The 14949-nt window shown below is 34.9% G+C and overlaps 1 protein-coding gene across 6 annotated transcripts in view; it reads left to right on the top strand.

Moving 5' to 3' along the window:
• The window catches only part of Wrn (WRN RecQ like helicase), a 178186-nt gene that overhangs the window by 145872 nt on the left and 17365 nt on the right, over nt 1-14949 (top strand). For 5 of the 6 annotated variants that reach the window (XM_047549838.1, XM_047549837.1, XM_047549835.1 and 2 more), the window contains 3 exons: nt 103-215; nt 3429-3543; nt 13832-13960. In XM_047549838.1, coding sequence (XP_047405794.1) covers nt 103-215; nt 3429-3543; nt 13832-13960 — 357 coding nt within the window. The remainder of the gene's footprint in view (nt 1-102; nt 216-3428; nt 3544-13831; nt 13961-14949) is intronic. The other variant, XR_007108336.1, reaches the window with a different exon arrangement.

Raw genomic sequence — 14949 nt, 5'->3', positions numbered from 1 at the left:
AATGTAGTACTTGAAGTTCTGCACATAAGGACTGAATTTTTCCAAGTACATTAAAAAAAATGTTGATTTCTTTTTTCTTTTTTTTTTTTTGTTGTTGTTCAGGTTATGTTATATTGCAAATTGGTAGAAGCTAGACAGAGACATGCCAATGTCATGGATGTTCCTCCAGCTATTTTGGCAACAAATAAGATACTGTTGGATATGGCTAAAATGAGGTAAGCTATTTGTTTATGTTCTAATATATTTCCTTCTGACATAATAGAATTGTGAAATATATCATTAATAATAATCTGAGCAGGGCTTCAACTATCAGATCTGTGAACTATCTCCCAAATCTCCCATGTTGCTATGCTGATGTCTTTGCTAAGTTTTAGTTCACATTTCTACACGAGTGAGAACCAGCTATGTTTATAGCAATCAGATTTAGTATATATAAAATCCAACTCATTATCCATTTACCTCCCATAATAGTTCGTCCAAATGCCAGTACTTTCTCTCTGAACCTCTCATTTTTAGTGGTGCTATGATGTGTCTAATTACATGTTTAAAACCTGATATTGTTTCCACTCCTTAACGTATATCCCCCTTCTTTCTGTTACTCAGAAAATTTCCATTTGAATGTTTTGGTGTTTATCTGTGTATGTCTTCCTGCTTGTTCATAATAATCTCATGTTATTGCAATAGCCTTTTAAGTGGTCCTTCTTCAGTTTATCTGTTTTATCTGATATGAGTACCAATTTAATCTTCTTTTACCATGTTTTACTTCTGAAATGGTTTTCCATTATCTTAACTTCTTTAGTCTAGAATCCAGGCTCCTCCATTTATGGACTTAAACCTGCTTTTTCATCTAAATCAAGGAATTCAGAATGATTTATCTTACTTGGATTATCTTATCATTTATTGAAGATTTCTTTTCAACTTATATATATATATTTCTTTATAGTCTTGCGTTTGCCTTGTGTTTCCTTGATTTCTCAAAACTCTTCTTAAGAAATCCTTCAAGATCAAGTTTTATTACTGTTTACTCCATGAAGCCCTTTATGGTATTAATCAGCAAAGTAATTCCTCTCGCTTGAATTCATAAAGGATTTTTAGATGAATTCTAAACATGCTTTTATGGTACTTATCACATAATGATTTATTAATTTTTTGTAATTAATGGTAGACATATACATCTTACAGATTTTAGTCTCTCTGAATAAGATATTTGTTCCTTATCTTTTTGTGTCTTTCACAGTACCAAGCACAATGCTAATAAACACTAGGCATTTAATAAATATGTAGAAGAAATTATTTCCAAAAAGTAGTTGCTGTATTCATATATATGTATAAAAATATATACATATATATTTTTAGTTGTACATGTACACAATACCTTTATTTTATTTTTATGTGGTACTGAGGATTGAACCCAAGGCCTCACACATGCCAGACTGGCACTCTACCAGCCCTGCTGTATTCATTTTTATACTTCCTTCCAAAAATGTGTTTCTGTCACTAATTTTCATTCATTCATCTTTATACTTCTTTTAAAAGATTGTTTCTGTCACTAAATTTCATTCAATAGATGTTACACTAGTGCAGAATTTTTTTTTTTTAAGTTGTAGGTAGACTTAATACCTTTATTTTATTTTTATGTGGTGCTGAGGATCGAACCCAGGGCCTCATCCTGCTAGGCAAGCGTGCTACCACTGAGCCACAACCCCAGCCCTAGTGCAGAATTTTCTAATGATATTACAGTGCTTATATTTTACAATAATATTTTGTTAAAAAGTCTGTATTCTAAGGCAACACTCTAATATTCAGAGAAGACATTTAAGAAAAGAAGTAAGCATTAGATGGGTGGATTTTTAGAAGATGATGGTCTTTTGAATATTAGACACAATAAGAAATACAAATCAAAAGCCTAGTTATAGCAGGTTTCTGTTATAGGTAAACATTTAAAAAATATTTTTAGTTGTAGATGTACACACTACCTTTATTTTATTTATTAATTCATTTTTGTGATGCTGAGGATCGAATCTAGTTCCTCACATGTGCTAAGCAGGCACTCTATTCCTGAGCTACAACCCCAACATTAGGTGAACATTTTGTAGAAAAAAATGATTGAATCTGTCTTCTGAGAGTTTTTAAGCCTCTTACTTGTCCTCAATACCTCCTAGTTTTCACTTTTGTAATAATAAGTAATAGTGCAAAATAAAATGTTAGCCTACTTCTTTTTTTTCATGTATAATGGAGTATAATTTCTCATTCTTCTGGTTATACATGATGTAGAACCCAACCAACCATATAATTATGTATGTAAGTAGGGTAATAATGTCTGATTCATTCTATTATCCTTCCTATCCCAATACCCCTTCCCCTCCCTTCACTCCTCTCTGCCTAATCTAAAGTAACTCTGTTCTTCCCTAACCCCCCCCCATTGCCCCATTGTGAATTAGCATCTGCATATCAGAGGAAAACATTGGCCTTTGGTTTTTTGGGATTGGCTTATTTCACTTAGTATGATATTCCACAGCTCCATCCATTTACCTGCAATGTCATAATTTCATTCTTCTTTAAGACTGAGTAATATTCCATCATGTATATATACACACCAATTTTTTTTATCCATTCATCTTTTGAAGGTCGGTTCCATAGTTTAGCTATTGTGAATTGAGCTGCTATAAACATTGATGTGGCTGCATCACTGTAATATGCTGATTTTAAGTCCTTTGGTATAAACCAAGAAGTAGGATAGCTGGGTCAAATGGTGGTTCCATTCCAGGATTTCTTAGGAATTTCCATACTGCTTTCCAAAGTGGTTGCACCAATCTGCAGTCCCAGTAACAATGTATGAGTGTACCTTTTTCCCCACATCCTCACCAACACTTATTATTGCTTGTATTCTTGATAATTGCCATTCTGACTGGAGTGAGGTGAAATCTTAGAGCAGTTTTAATTTGCATTTCTCTAATTGCAAGAGATGATGAACATTTTTCATGTTTGTTGTATTTCTTCTTCTGTGAAGTATCTGTCCAGTTGCTTAGCCCATTTATTGGTTGAGTTATTTTGTTTTTTTAGTGTTTTTAAATCTTGGAGGTTAATGTTCTATCTGAGGTGCATGTGGTAAAGATTTTCTCCCATTCTGTAATTAGCCTGCGTCTTTCTGACAGTAACCTGTTTACCAATTAGTACAGCTACTATGTTTTAGTGGTGATGGAGGGTAGTGGTGGTTTCATTCATGAATTGCTAAAACAGCAAATCTGTAAGAGGAGGAAAGCAAAGAAAGAAATTTATAAAGCTCTTGCCTGCTTGTAAAATATGTTGTTTTTTTATTTTTGAAAAAAATATACATTTATTGAATATCACTGTGAAACAGAACATCAACTGTTTTGCTGGAGTGATGCTGTTTCAGTGGCTTATTGATTTTTTTTTTTAAATTATAGACCAACGACAGTTGAAAATGTAAAACAGATCGATGGTGTTTCTGAAGGCAAAGCTACTATGCTGGCTCCTCTGTTGGAAGTCATCAAACAGTTCTGCATAGTAAATAGTATTCAGGTATAATGCTATGGTTTTCAGGAACTGTTATAAAATACCCTTTTTTGGACCATTTCAAAAGTGACATTTTAGCCCTTTATTTGCATTTTCATACTGGACACTTAGAAAATGGTTTCAGATTGTTTTTCCAGTAAATAGTTATAAAAATGTGTTAGTTACCTTTTAAAAGATGAGACTAAAGCTATTATCTGGGAAACTGTTGTTTCTATTTCATTGGTAGGCTTTAGTTTGAAATTTGAATAAGTCCTGTATTTTAGGTTGATAAATTATTTCATTTCATTTCATAGCTTTCATTTTATTATTTTTAGTCTTCATAGTATTTTCATATCCTTTTATTAGTCTTCATAGTTTTTCATATCCTTTTATTATTTATTGTTCTGCCTTCAGTGACCACAAGTATCACTTGTGTTTTTTTCTTAAACTCCACATGCACATCATGCTGCATGGCACAGCACAGGTAAGACCCTGAGAGTTTGTGGAAAGATTACAGGACTCAGAATCAAAGAATTTCAGTTCTTTATGGTTTACTTGGTGATTCTGAACATGTTCTTTAACTTCTCTGAGTCTCTATGTCCTGACTTACACAATGGAAGTGATACTTCCTTCTCTATCCAAGGAAGCAACTGGGTAACATTAAAAAGATAAGACACGGGACGCTTGTAAAAAGCTGGAAGAGTTAAAAACACGCAAGACTGTTTTTTAAGAGATTGTTTTTTTCTTCTGTGAACCTCATGTAAGCTTTGGGCAGACACTCACGGATCCTGCTCTAGAAAAATCATTCTTGAACTCTATGTAGAAAACTCTTCTCTTTTTGTATATAGCATTTCCTTTTTTGAAATAAAATATCTTTGGCAAGTTTAAATTTTCTTTTTCATACTCGTATAAGATGTGAAAATTTCTTATATTTCATGTTAAATACTTTGAGAATAAAATTAGTGTCTTAATGATTTGATAAAGAATGTCATACCTACTAGCAGTAATTGAATAAGTTCCCTCTCTTTGGACACTTAATAGTAATATCTTCTTTCATGAATTAGTGGCATTATTTAATAATGAATGAATTATCTCATCCTGTCCCCACTAAGGAGAGGAAACTGAAGTAGGGCAAAAGGTAAATGCTCTAAAGGGTAGCTTTCGGAAACTTCTGGTTAGAAAAAAGACTTTTTTTTTTTTTTGGTACCAAGAATTGAACCCAGGGCACTTAACCACTGAGCCACATTTCCAGACCTTTTTAAATTGTATTTTAAGACAGGATCTGACTAAATTGGTTAGGGTCTGCCAAGTTGCTGAGGCTGGTTTTGAATCTGGATCCTCTTGCCTCAGCTGCTGGGATACAGGTGTGTGCTACTACATCTGACTAAATGCTCACTTTTAAGATTAGGAATTATCTGGATTATTCTGTAAATTAAAACCATTGATTAAAGAAATGCCCATTAATGTTTATTAAACCAGTGTTGTTATCATGACTTTTGTTAAATTTTTTAATATATTTATTTCAAATTTTGAAATAAAACTTAAATACTACCATAATACAAATCTAAAGTTACAAATACAAGCTAGGTGTGGTAGCATGTCACTATAGTCCCAGCTGCTCAATGACTTAGGTGGGAGGATCGTTTGAGCCCATTAGTTTGATACTCTGTCTCAAAAATAAAGTAAAATAAATAAAAAAGGAAGTTATAAATATGACATGAGTATTAAACCCATTAATGACCATTTTGGAAAATATGCTAAAGTCACTTTATAAAAATACATCTTATGGAGAGACCAAGATGGTGCACTAGAGGGCGACTGCATCTCATGTCACTCCAGAACTCAGGATTCAAGAAGAGGAGGTATTAAGAGACTCAGGACCAACTCAGAGCCGCCAGGGGAGTCTCTCCCACTGGGCGAAGCTCCCCCGACGGGGCAGTAGTCCTGGAACGCAGGGAACTTCATGGAGTAGAGTTGCCCAGTGAGACTCCGCTGCTGGAGCTGTGAACCCAGACAACTGGGAGCATTGTAGAGGAGGGGTCGCTCAGCGAGACACTTCAGAGGAGAGCAAGGGTCCCAGGACCAGCGGCAGGACTGGACCACAGGCAGCTTCTCGGAGGAGGGCCACCCAGCGAGAGGCTTTGGCACAGGGTGAGACTCCCTGGCCCAGGCAGTATTCCGAACTCCAGGGAACGTCGCAGAGGAGGGCTACCCAGCGAGAGACTCACTTGCAGGGCAAGGCTCCCTGGCCCAGGAGGTAGGTCCGGACCCCTGGAAATATCACAAAAGAGGGCTGCCCAGCCCAGGTTGTAGTTCTGGACCGAAGGAAACTTCTCGGAGGAGAGCTGTCCAGTGGGACTTCCCCACCAGGTGAGGCTTTCCCACCAGGGCGGTAGAACCAGAGACATAGGCCCAGATCAGCCATGCCCCAGCCCACAGTCTAGTCCCCCTTTTGACTGACCATCGGTCAACAAGTGGAGGCGCCTCTGCGCTCTAGCAGGGAATATACCCCACATGAAGGCCGCCACCACTAGAGGGGCAGCTTCCTTGTGGAGCACCACATTATCAACTTCCTCCAAGACTTCAGGCTACTGAAGGCTAGGAGGTGAGTTATTGGGAATCTACAGGGACACTATAAGTCAATAGAGGAAATCTGCAATATCTCAAGAGTTTCACTACTAGAGGGGTAGATACCTGAGCAATATGAGAAAACAAGGAAAGAAAGTGTCCCAAACAAACTAGATGCTACCTCAATAAAATCCAATGACAGCGTGGCAGAAGAAATGTCAGAAAGGGAGTTCAGAATGTACATAATTAAAATGATCAGAGAAGCAAACAATGAGATGAAAGAGCAAATGCAGGCTTTGAATGATTGTGCCAATCAACAGTTAAAAGAGCAAATGTGGGAAGTAAAAGATCATTTCAATAAAAAGTTAGAGATACTGAAAAAAACCAAACAGAAATCCTTGAAATGAAGGAAATAATAAACCAAATTAAAAACTCGATAGAAAGCATAACCAATAGGATAGAACACCTGGAAGACAGAACCTCATACATTGAAGACAAAATATTTAATCTTGAAAACAAAGTTGACCAAACAGAGAAGATGTTAAGAAATCATGAACAGAATGTACAAGAATTATGGGATATCATGAAAAGGCCAAATTTAAGAATTATTGGGATTGAAGAAACAAACTAAAGGGATGAACAATCTATTAAATGAAATAATATCAGAAAATTTCCCAAATCTGAAGAATGAAATGGAAAATCAAATATAAGAGACTTATAGTACTCCAAATATACAAAATTACAACGGATCCTCACCAAGGCACATTATAATGAAAATACCTAATTTACAAAATAAAGATAGAATCTTCAAGGCTGTGAGAAAAAAAAATAAAATTACATTCAGGGGGAAACCAATATGGATATCAGCAGATTTCTCAACCCAGACCCTAAAAGCTAGAAGGGCCTGGACAACATTTTTCAAGCTCTGAAAAAAAACGGTTGCCAACCAAGAATCTTATTCCCAGCAAAACTTACCTTCAGACTTGATGACAGAATAAAATCCTTCCATGATGAACAAAAGCTAAAAGAATTTACAAAACAAAGCCAGCACTACAGAACATACTCAGCAAACTATTCCATGAGGAAGAGATGAAAAACAATGATATAAATCAACAAAGGGAGGAACTACCCTAAAGGAACAGCCAAATAAGGGAGAAATCAAGTCATGTTAAAAAAACAAAAGTGAGCCAAATGACTGGGAATACAAATCATATCTCAAAAATAATCCCGAATGTCAATGACCTGAACTCATCAATCAAAAGACATAGACTGGCAGATTGGATTAAAAAGAAAGATCCAACAATATGCTGCCTGCAAGAGATTCATCTCATAGAAAGAGATACCCACAAACTAAAGGTGAAAGGATGGAAAAAACATACCATGCACATGGACTCAGCAAAAAAACCGGAGTATCCATCCTCCTATCAGATACTGTGGATTCAAGCCAAAGTTAGAAGAGATAAAGATGGACATTTCTTACTGCTTAAGGGAAGCATAAATCAGCAAGACATAACAATCATAAATATCTATGTCCCAAACAGTGACTCATCCATGTACATCAGACAAATCGTCTCAATTCCAGGAATCAAATAGACCACAACACAATAATATTAGGTGACTTTAACACACCTCTCTCATCACTGGACAGATGTTCCAAACAAAAACTGAACAAAGGAACCACAGATCTCAATAACATAATCATTAATTTAGACTTACCAGACATTTATAGAATATTCCATCCATCAGTGACTGAATACACTTTCTTCTCAGACCACGTGGATCCTTCTCTAAAATAGACCATATATTATGCCACAAAGCTACTGTTAGCAAATACAAGAAGATAGAGATACTACCTTGTTTCTATCAGATCATAATGGATTGAAATTAGAAATAAATGACACAATATAAAACAGAAACTACTCCAACACCTGGAGATTAAATAATACGCTATTGAATGATGAATGGATAACAGAAGACATCAGGGGGGAAATAAAAAAAATCTTAGACGTAAACGAGAACAAAGATACATCATATCAAAATCTCTGGGACACTAAGAAAGCAGTTCTTAGAGGAAAATTTATTTCATGGAGTGCATTCAATAAAAGAAGAAAAAAATCAAGAAATAAATGACCTAACACTACAGCTCAAAGCCGTAGAAAAAGAACAAAGCAACACCAAAAGTAACAGAAGATAGGAAATAGTTAAAATCAGAGCTGAAATCAATGAAATTGAAACAAAAGAAACAATCAAAAAAATTGACCAAAAAAAAGTAGGTTCTCTGGAAAAATAAACAAAATTGAAAAACCCTTAGCCACACTAACAAAGAGAAGGAGAGAGAAAACTCAAATTACTAAAATTCAGAATGAACAAGGAAATATCACAACAGACACAATTGAAATACAAAACATAATTAGAAGCTATTTTGAAATTCTATACAACAACCAAATAAAAATCTCGAAGACATCAACAGGTTTCTAGAGACATATGAATTACCTAAACTGAACGAGGAGGACATACACAATTTAAATAGATCAATTTCAAGCAATGAAATAGAAGAGGTCATCAAAAGCCTACCAACAAAGAAAAGTCTGAGACCAGATGGGTTCTCAGTGGTGTTCTCCAGAACCTTTAAAGAAGAGCTCATTCCAATACTTCTCAACGTATTCCATGAAATGGAAGAGGAGGGAACCTTCCCAAACTCATTCTATGAAGCCAATATCACCCTGATACCTAAACCAGACAGAGACACATCGAGGAAAGAAAATTTCAGACAAATATCCTTAATGAACATTGATGGAAAAGTTCTCAACAAAATTTTAGCAAATTGCATACAAAAATATATTAAAAAGATAGTGCACCATGATCAAGTGGGTTTTATGCCAGGGATGCAAGGTTGGTTCAACATCCGGAAATCAATAAATGTCATTCACCATATCAACAGACTTAAAGTTAAGAATCACATGATTATTTTGATAGATGCAGAAAAAGCATTTGATAAAATACAGCACCCCTTCATGCTCAAAACACTAGAAAAAATAGGGATAGTGAACATTCCTTAACATTGTAAAGGCCATCTATGCTAAGCTCATGACCAATATTCTAAATGGTGAAAAACTGAAAGCATTCCCCCTAAAAACTGGAACATGGCAGGGATGCCCTCTTTCACCACTTCTATTCAACATCATCCTTGAAATTCTAGCCAGAGCAATTAGACAGACCAAAGAAATTAAAGGGATATGAATAGGAAAAGAACTCAAACTATCCCTGTTTGCTGATGACATGATTATATATTTAGAGGAACCTGGAAATTCCACCAGAAAACTTTTAGAACTCATAAGTGAATTCAGTAGAGTAGCAGGATATAAGATCAATGCTCATAAATCTAATGCATTTTTATTCATAAGTGATGAATCTTCAGAAAGAGAAGTTAGGAAAACTACCCCATCCACAATAGGTTCGAAAAAATAAAATACTTGGGAATCAATCTCACAAAAGAGGTGAAAGACCTCTACAATGAGAACTACAGAACACCAAAGAAAGAAATTAAAGAAAACCTTAGAAGATGGAGAGATCTCCCATGTTCTTGGAAAGGCAGAATTGATATTGTCAAAATGGCCATACTACCAAAAGTGCGTACAGATTCAATGCAATTCCAATTAAAATTTCAATGACGTACCTTACAGAAATAGAGCAAACAATCATGAATTCCATATATACTCAGCCATAAAGAATAATAAAATTATGGCATTTGCAGGCAAATGGATGAAATTGAAGAATATCATGCTAAGTAGATAAACCAATCTCAAAAATCCAAAGGATGAATGATCTCCCTGATCAGTGGATGATGTCACATAGTGGGGGGTGGGAAGGAGGTAAGAATGGAGGATAGAGGAACTGTATAGAGGGAAAAGAGGGGTGGGAGGGGCGGGGGGAAAGGAAAAAATAACAGAATGAATCAAACACTATTATCCTATGTAAAAGTATGACTACACAAATGGTATGCCTTTACTTCATGTACAAACAGAGAAACAGTATGTATCCCATTTGTGTATAATAAAAATAAATTTGGGTCTGGGGAGATAGCTCAGCTGGTAGAGTGCTTGCCTCACAAGCACAAGGCCCTGAGTTCTATCCCCAGTACTGCAAAAATAAATAAACAAATAAATAAATAAATAAATTTTAAAAAATGTATAATCAAAAAAAAAAAAAATCCCAATGATGTACCTCGCAGAAATAGAGCAAGCAATCATGAAATTCTTCTGGAAGAATAAGAAACCCAGAATAGCTAAAGCAATCCTCAGCAGAAAGAGCGAAGCAGGGGTATCGTAATACCAGAATTCCAACTATACTACAAAGCAATAGTAACAAAAATGGCATGGTATTGGTACCAAAATAGATAGGTAGATTAATGGTGCAGCATAGAGGATTTGGACATAAACCCAAATGAATACAATTTTCTCATAACAGACAAAGGTGCCAAAAACATACAATGGAGAAAAGATAGCCTCTTCAATAACTGGTGCTGGAAAACTGGAAATCCGTATGCAGCAGAAGGAAACTAAACCCCTATCTCTCACCCTGCACAAAACTCAACTCAAAATGAATCAAGGACCTTGGAATCAGACCAGAGACCCTGCATCTTATAGAAGAAAGAATAGGTCCAAATCTTCAACATATTGGCTTAGGATCAGACTTCCTTAACAGGACTCCCATAGCACAAGAAATAAAAACAAGAATCAATAATTGGGATAGATTCAAACTAAAAAGCTGTCACTCAGCAAAGGACACTATCAGCAATGTGAAGAGAGAGCCTACAGAGTGGGAGAAAAATTTTGCCACTCATACTTCAGTTAGAGCACTAATCTCCAGAATCTATAAAGAACTCAAAAAACTCTACACCAAGAATACAAATAACACAATCGACAAATGGGCTAAGGAAATGAACACACACTTCACACAAGAAGATCTACAAGTAATCAACAAACATATGAAAAAATGTTCCACATCTCTAGTAATAAGAGAAATGCAAATCAAAACTACCCTATGATTCCATCTCACCCCAATTAGAATGGCAATTATCAAGAATACAACAACAATAGGTGTTAGCGAGGATGTGGGGAAAAAGGTACACTCATACATTGCTGGTGGGGTTGCAAATTAGTGCAGCCACTCTGGAAGGCAGTGTGGAGATTCCTCAGAAGCTTGGAATGGAACCACCATTTGACCCAGCTATCCCACTCCTTGGCCTATACCCAAAGGACTTAAAATCAGCATACTACAGAGATACAGCCACATCAATGTTCATTGCTGCTCAATTCAAAATAGCCAGATTGTGGAACCAACCTAGATGCCCTTCAATTGATGAATGGATAAAGAAACTGTGGTATATATATATGCAGTGGAATATTACTCAGCCATAAAGAATAATAAAATTATGGCATTTGCCGGCAAATGGATTAAGTTGGAGAATATCATGCTAAGTGAGATAAACTAATCTCAAAAAGCCAAAGGACGAATCATCTTGCTGATAAGCGGATTATAACACATAATGGGGAGTGGGAGGGAGGCAAGAATGAAGGAAGGAGGGACTGCATAGAGGGAAAAGGAGTGGGAGGGCTGGGGGAAGGAAAAAATAACAGATTGAATCAAATACCATTATCCTATGTAAATATATGATTACACAAATGTTATGCCTCTAGTTCATGTACAGAGAAACAAGATGTATCCTATTTGTTTACAATAAAAATAAAAAAAAATTATGAAAACTATCTTCTTGTGAATCATACCAGCAAGTTCCTAAAGATTTTAGTTTCTGATACAAAAAAGTATTTAGTAATATCCAAGACATTTGGCAAAATAATCCAAAGGAATAATCTCAAGAAGTTATGGCTGGAATGTGACTTTAGTAATCAGAAATTTAATGAAATATTGAATATATATAAAAGTCTTTTTGAACATAGTGGTAAATTATGGAAACATAAATAGGAAAGGCATAAGGACAAATGTAGGCAAAGCCTACCTACGTGCTTTTCAGATAGAAGACATTTTGGCTAACTAGTTTTGAACATTATATATTAACTGGCAAGGAGAATGCCTCAGTTTACCTTTGTTACTAAAATTACTGAAGACACTATCTTAAATTCCCATTTTATATTCCAAGCTTAGTAAACAACTTTTAGGAAGGCTGGCTTCCCGTATAGCTCTTCTTTAGGACAGAGCACACCAGTTGGGCCAAGTGAAATGTTCTGGTTGTGTGCCTCACTATAAATAAATGAATTTTTCATCTTAGTGTAAACACTTTTAAGTCCCAAAATGCAACTGCTCTGTAACAAGGAACATCAGAGTTTTAAAGTTGCAAGGATGAGGACTGAAACCCTACACTAAACCATCAAGGCTTTTCTAGAAAACACTTATTCTGTCTTGATGTGTCCTTTTTAAAAACTCTGAGGTGCAGCCATTTGAAACTTCAAAATAGAAATAGAGACGTGAGACACCTGGCCCCGTTTTATTTAGACCTATCATGTGCTCAGAACATCAAATCCCCACCCTTAGGGTTATTTAAAATTCTCTTTGATGTTAATGTGAAAGTATAGTTCTGAGATTCTTTTTTTTTTTTTTTTAATATTTAGTTGTAGATGGACACAATATCTTCATTTATTTACTTATTTTTTTGGGGTGCTGAGGATCGAACCCAGTGTCTCACACATGCTAGGCAAGTGCTCCACCACTGAGCTATGACCCCAGCCCATCTGAGATTCTTAATGAAATTCTCCCAAAGGTTTGGAAAACATGTAGGATAGTTCAAATTCTAAAATTAGGTATTGTATATATAATAAAGAAAAAGTCAAATGTATTTCTCGCCAAGCAGTAAACCAAAACTTACATAACAAATTTTTAAATTGAACTCTCTAAATGACCGAGACAAAAAGTAAATGGCTTTCCCAAAGAAAACTCATAAATATTCTTCCTCATGTATCTAAACAAACTTTAGTAAGCCATAGTGATAAAAAACATTGCCAAAATGATACCAGTGTTACTCATCAGGAGATGAGGCTCTTTATTAAACTAGTTTGTTATTGGTTTTTTGATGACTGTAGTAGGCTGTTTTATATGTGATTAAGAAAAAAGTTGTCTATATCTTTATGATTTTTTTTCAGGCTTTAAAATATTCCAGTATTTCTTCATTAGTTTTATTTTTACTCTGTTTTTTTCTTTTACATATATTTTAAGGAACCATATTTAGAATTTTACATAATGTTTAAAGGTTAGAGCTCCAGTGGGACTATATCTTTTAAAATTAATTATGTGTATGTATGTATCATATACATATATATATATGCAATATGTAGTATGCTTTATAGATATAGTTATGATATATTAGCCAAATTTGTGATTGTGGTACCTGAAATTGAATGTTGATTTTGTTTATTCATTCAGTGTTCACTTGGAAACAATTTAGGGATATAGGAGCAGAGTGGTTCAAAGTATAGTTCCTTTTCTGATTGACTAAAGAGAACACTAGTAAAGTTTGTCATCACAAATATTTTATTAGAAATTTATGTCCTCTAGCATTACTTTTCCTTTTAAATTCAATATGTAAAAAATTCAATTTCTTTTTGAGCTCCTCATTAGAAATCTTGGCTAACTTCATTATTTTTTCCTGATGGGAAATGACTATATATTGATATTATTATATCTGTCATTGATGTTAGTATCGATTACTCATGCTACATTTACAATTATGTAGGCAGACCTCTTTTCAAGTATAACACCCCAAGAACAGAAGAAGAGTCTGGAAGTGAAAAATAAAAAATGCTCACTCTCACAGTCTGTGGCCTGCACATATTCTTTATTCCAAGAAAAGAAAATGTCTTTGGTAAGTGTTTCTTTCATGTTACAGAGAATTTTTTAGTTTATTTAAACTTGTGTTTTATTAACTTTTCTACATTACAGGTGGGAGTTGGGATCAATTTCTTCTAACACTACAAGACGTCTAATTTTATCTTTAATTTTAAAACAGAATGATATTTCCTCTAGTAAGCCCATTCCTCCAGTCAAGCAGGAACAGCAAGACTGGTTTTGTTCAATCCCCAGAAACCACACACACACACACACACACACACACACACACACACAAAAGAAACAGTATCCAAGATACACTAAGTTTAAAAAAGGGACATGCACAGTGGTGTAAAAAATAAACATATAAATGTATATATTCTTGCTTTTATATTCACATGTCCTTATATATGTCAAAAATGTATACAGTATCTCTGAAAGGATATCTAAAAGCTGGAAATAAATTTCAAAAAAAACTTTTCACTCTGTCTTCTAGCACTGTTCTTTTTTTTTTTCTTCTTTTTTCTTTAAAGTGGACAGATGTTCTTTGGTTAAAAAAAAAAAAAAGATAATTACTGAAAGGAAATCGCCATTCCTAACAGTTTTTCATTGTTCTTATATAAATTCTTAAGGCTATTAAGGTTTTGTTTATTTGTTTTGATTGGTATACCAAATGAAGAATATATCTTAATAGAATAAGGACAGAATAAGGCTTCTAGCTAAGTTTAATTGATTTAAATTCCTGTCCTCTTTGACATTAAATTGATTTGGAACATAACATGGGCTCCAGTGCCAGCTTTTCCTATCCACTGTGCCTCAGTCTGCTAAGCTGCATTATACATCTTTTATTCAGCTCAGAGCCCACTGTAAATAAGAATAAAAACAGTTCATAGTTTATCTTACTGACATAATGATCTAATTAGATAGTCAGGTTCCTCAATTAAAAGTACAAAAGTTGGACTGGTGATATAGCTCACTTGGTAGAGTGCTTTTTGTGAAAGCACAAGGCCCTGGGTTCAATCCCCA

This window comes from Sciurus carolinensis, chromosome 4, assembly GCF_902686445.1.
Source record: "Sciurus carolinensis chromosome 4, mSciCar1.2, whole genome shotgun sequence".
NCBI classification, from domain to species: Eukaryota; Metazoa; Chordata; class Mammalia; order Rodentia; family Sciuridae; genus Sciurus; species Sciurus carolinensis.
This window is presented reverse-complemented; position numbering and strand designations above follow the sequence as displayed.